The 4555-nt window shown below is 37.4% G+C and overlaps 1 protein-coding gene across 1 annotated transcript in view; it reads right to left on the bottom strand.

Annotated features, from left to right (window-relative positions):
* Positions 1-4555, bottom strand: part of GDPD4 (glycerophosphodiester phosphodiesterase domain containing 4) — a 73567-nt gene that overhangs the window by 26726 nt on the left and 42286 nt on the right. Inside the window, exons 10-11 of the mRNA XM_011368430.1 lie at positions 3116-3337; positions 2033-2187 (exon numbers count right to left, since the gene is read on the bottom strand). Coding sequence (XP_011366732.1) covers positions 2033-2187; positions 3116-3337 — 377 coding nt within the window. The remainder of the gene's footprint in view (positions 1-2032; positions 2188-3115; positions 3338-4555) is intronic.

Genomic DNA, 4555 nt, shown 5'->3' with positions numbered 1-4555 from the left:
AAGGAACTTCTGTAATGGTTGACTTCAACATGGATGAAACTTGAGGACTTTAAGTGAAATAAGCCAGTCACAAAAACAGACAAATACTATATGACACCACTTACAAGAGTCAAAACCATTCGGACAGAAAATGAAATAGTGGTTGCCAAGCTCTGGGGGTGGGGGAAATGTAAGATTATTGTTTAATAAGCATAGAATTTGAGTTTACAAGATGAAAAGAATTAGGTAGATGAATGGTGTGATGGTTGCGTAATGTTATAAATATGTTTAAACCACTGAAATATACATTTAAAGTGATTAAAATAAAAAATTTTATGTTATGTGTATTTTACCAAAATTTAAACATTTTCTTAAATGAAGGAAATCTGAGTAAACTACTGAATTTTAGTTAAAAAAGTATGTCCATATGAAAACCTATACACGAATGTTCATAATATTTCTTTATAATAGCTCATAAATAAGAATCAAATATTCTTAAGTTGGTAAATGATTAACTACAGTACATCCATACAATAGAATATGACTCAGCAACAAAATGAACACACCATGGATACATGCAACAACCTGGACGGATCTCAAGGGAATTATCTGTAAATAATACAATCACAACAGGTTATATACATTATGATACGATTTATGTACCATTCTTGAAATTATAGAAAAGGAGAACAGTAATTGCAAGGAATAAGGGTTAGAGGCAAGGGGAAAGGGATGAAGATAACTTACAGGACACACCGTAAAAGGACAGTGATGATAAAAGCTAACATTTATTGTGTTCTTACATTTGACCAACATTTGGCTAGGTGCATAATATAAAGTAACTCATTTAATTATTTAATCATTGCATCAGGTTATTGTTATTCTCAATTGACAAATAAGAACACTGATAATTAGAAACTTGTCCAAAGTTATATGTGTGGTTGATGGGTAGGGCCAGGATTTGGAAAAGAACCTGTGGTCTACCAACCACAGAACCTGACACATAATTAAAGCTCAATAAATAGAAGCTATTAAAAGTTTTCTCAACTATTAGATTAATCTAAATTATGATTAGAAGAAAAGGAAATCATCTTAGAACCATTTCCTCTTTGAAAAAAGTAAAAAAAAGTAAAAAATATATACTCAAAATAGAGTAGTTGGGCAAAGAGAAATCTTCTGATTAGGAAATAGAGGTAAAACATAATTTTCCAATGCTGGAAAAAAAAATATTTTTATGATAAACTATCCTGTGGTCAAAAGGCAAGAAAGCAGGAACAGAAACAGAGATGCATCCCATAGCCTAGTTCATGGCCTGAGATGCAGAAAGGTATCTAGGGGAATTTTTATTAAGCTCAGAGATTTGGGATACATATATCTCCAAGAAAGACACTGTCTCTGAAACATTTAGGATTATCTGAAAACATTACTTTTAAATCTAAGAGAGAGGATACGGATTTAAATTAAGCAGTGATCAATAACAGTTCAGTTTGAAAGAGTTTACATTTTATTCCCAGGTGCTTTTAATTCTGAAAATCTGTCTCTAATTATATATTTATAAATCTGGTGGTTGATAATTTTAGTTTCTTCTCATGTTTGGTTGTTTTGGAGGTTTTCTAAGTTGATGTAGTAATGCTCTTAATTACACCTATAAGAAATATGACTATCTAGATCACGAAGCTATTTGTGAGGTACAGTAATTCATCTGGTAATGGCAGGAAGAAATAACTTTAAATTTTGACTTTTCAATGATCACCTTATATAAAAACAAAAATGCCAAGCATACAAAAACATGTGTTGAATGAGAGAGTAAAGCACAAAGAAGTGGCAGAAGACGATGTTCCAGGGACTTAGTCTATACTTGATAAATGTTTGTGGGCAGAGGGAGAGAGGAAGACAGGGAGGGAAGGGCAAGATAGGGAGAATAGGAGATTCTAAAAGGATAGACACACACAAAATTCTGAAGAAGCGGAAGATATGCAGATATCTTGGTCAGAATGCAGATTTTGTGCAAGCAAGGCACTATGTGCCAAGAGGGGGGTGGTCAAACACTTACCTCAACCCATTGTAGAACAACCTCTTATAGTCAACATTTATTTTGCTGATATTTTCTTTTGTAAGGCGTTCAATGGAGTATAATTGACCCACTTGCTGAAAACCAGGAGCTTTTCTCTTGACATACATTCTATCAAAAGCTGTCAACCAATAAATCTGTAAGGAGAAACAGGAAGTCTTTCAGTAGATAATCATCTGTCTAGGTGCAAAGAGCCCCATGTAAAATAGAAGGAATCCCATTCCAGAACTGGTAACAGTCTATAGGCAACAGAAAGATTCTAGCCCTTAGCCTAATATTGCCTAATGAACTCCCATAATAGGGCTTTCACCAGGGTTGTTCTGGAGCTGAATTTCCTCAGGTAACATTGCAGCTATTTGCACACAATAGGCCCTTGAGTTGAGGGCCCACTGTGTGCAGATAGCTGCATACTAGCCAAAGTGGATGAGGGTTAGTAGGTGTGGATTAAAGGTGGAATTTTTAGCATCTCCCCTGGCTGATGCAAAAAATCATCTTTGAGAAGGTTCATTTCCTGCCAACAGAGAATGCTCCTGTCCCTCATTTGTGGAAACAGTTCCACTGGCAAAAAAGATACATACTTGTTTCATTCATAGTACTCTTCCATATTCTGAGAATTTAAGAGATTTGAAATGATTGACTACCCTAATGCAGAGAGTTGCTTCTGAAAACCATGATGAACAAATCGCTGCTCAAATAAGAACCAGCTGACTTTCTACATCATAAATTGAAGCCAAGTCCTCAAAGCCTAGTGTTCTCCAGGCCCTTTCTAATAGTTTTACATTGGTGATGGTGCAGTCACATCATATAGTCATTACACACATTCCTTTTAACAGAGTGCTTATTTCATTTGGTTTGGAATAGCAAACAGCCTGTTTTTCTTCACTGAGATAAATATAAGTGGGTCATTCTTAGATTGCCACATGTAGCTGTATAAGCAACAATCCCCATTTCTATAGAAATCAAATTTATTTACATATCTATAAGATAGGACTGGTTCAACTGCTATGCTCGTGGGACATGCTACCCACCTCCCAACCTCTACCATAAATACTGAGATAGACATACCAGATGTTGCTCAATTTGAGAGTCGAGGATCACGCTTACTACATGGCGTACAAATGTCTTTCTAAGAGGATGTTTTGGTGGAGGAGTATTAAGATCAAATATCACAAATTTTTTCTCCTTCTGTGCAAATTCCAATAAGTCACTTAGTTTTGGAATCATCTGATTTCTTGCCTTTTCTTTATCCGCCTCTGATAAGGGTTTCATATTGTAAAATGGTTTGAACTAAAAATAAATACATTAGAGAATACATTGACTTCTATCAAAAGCATTTTCCAGTCCTCTTGCTATATCACCCCACACACCCAGCCCAACCTCCACGTTGCTCCATTGCCATTCTACCACCGAGCATCGGAAATACTGATCCTGAGATAACAGTTGCCAAGGAGAGAAACTAAAAGTAATCTCCATGTTAATTATGTATTTGGTATAATTTGATCTGTATTGAAGAACTGTGGTGTTTGAACTGAAAGACCCTCAGGTTCCTCTCTTGACCTTCTTTCTCAGCCTTTTTTTTTTTTATCAGTCAAGGTAATACAATCCTTTTTCAGTTGCATTGGCTTCCAACATTTTCTCTCATTGTTCTAGTTTTGTGTAATGTAAAGAAAATAGTCTTTGGCTTCAGACTGAATTGTATTCAATCTCAACACTATCACTCATTTGCCTTCTTTGCCATACCCAGCTGTTAAAATCTTACCCTCAACTTGCAAAGCCCAGTTCAAATGCTACCTCCTTTGTGAACATTCCTGAACTAAAGAGACTTTGTTGGTATTAAACTCCAATGGCTCATTTTGTGCCTCTGTAATTAAATGTTTCATTCTGCCATCTATAGTTATTTGTGTATGTCTTAGACTAAATTCAAATCCTGGCTTCATGGGAGGAAAAAAATGGCATAGACAATAGAGGCTCTGTTCATTCCTCTGGTGACCAAATCAAAGTTGTGACGGAAACAAGGAGCGAGCAGCAAGGAAAAATTGCTTAGGATCCAGATGAACAAGCCATACAACTAGGGAGAAATCCAAGAAATCACCCTGCAACAGCAGAAGGTAGGACGAGGAGAGGACGCGGAGCTGCCAAGTCTTGAGTGGCTGAGTGAGACAGAGGCTGTGGCAGCAGCAGCGGCAGATGCCTCTTAAAGGAGCTGCATTGGCAAATGGATTTTCTCGGTGACAGACCTGCTCACTCTGAACACCAGTGCTGATTCAGCTGCGTGCAGGGGACACCAGGGACTTATAGGGCGAGAAACATTGTCAGAGTGAGGGCCGAGGTGAGACTCACTCTGTACAGAGAACCAGCAGTATCCATTGTTCCTCTGTTCAGCCCTACCCCTCCCAGTGCGCAGACTCAGTGCCGCCATAGTGGAGTCGTCATTGAACTGGATAACAGAAGTCGCTCAGCCTAGAGGATTCACTAAAACCCTGCCTCACGCAACTCACGGCCTCA

The sequence above is a fragment of the Pteropus vampyrus genome, unplaced genomic scaffold (genome assembly GCF_000151845.1).
Source record: "Pteropus vampyrus isolate Shadow unplaced genomic scaffold, Pvam_2.0 Scaffold141, whole genome shotgun sequence".
Lineage (NCBI taxonomy): Eukaryota > Metazoa > Chordata > Mammalia > Chiroptera > Pteropodidae > Pteropus > Pteropus vampyrus.
The sequence above is the reverse complement of the archived record's forward strand: the minus strand, read 5'-3'. Positions and strand labels throughout refer to the sequence as shown.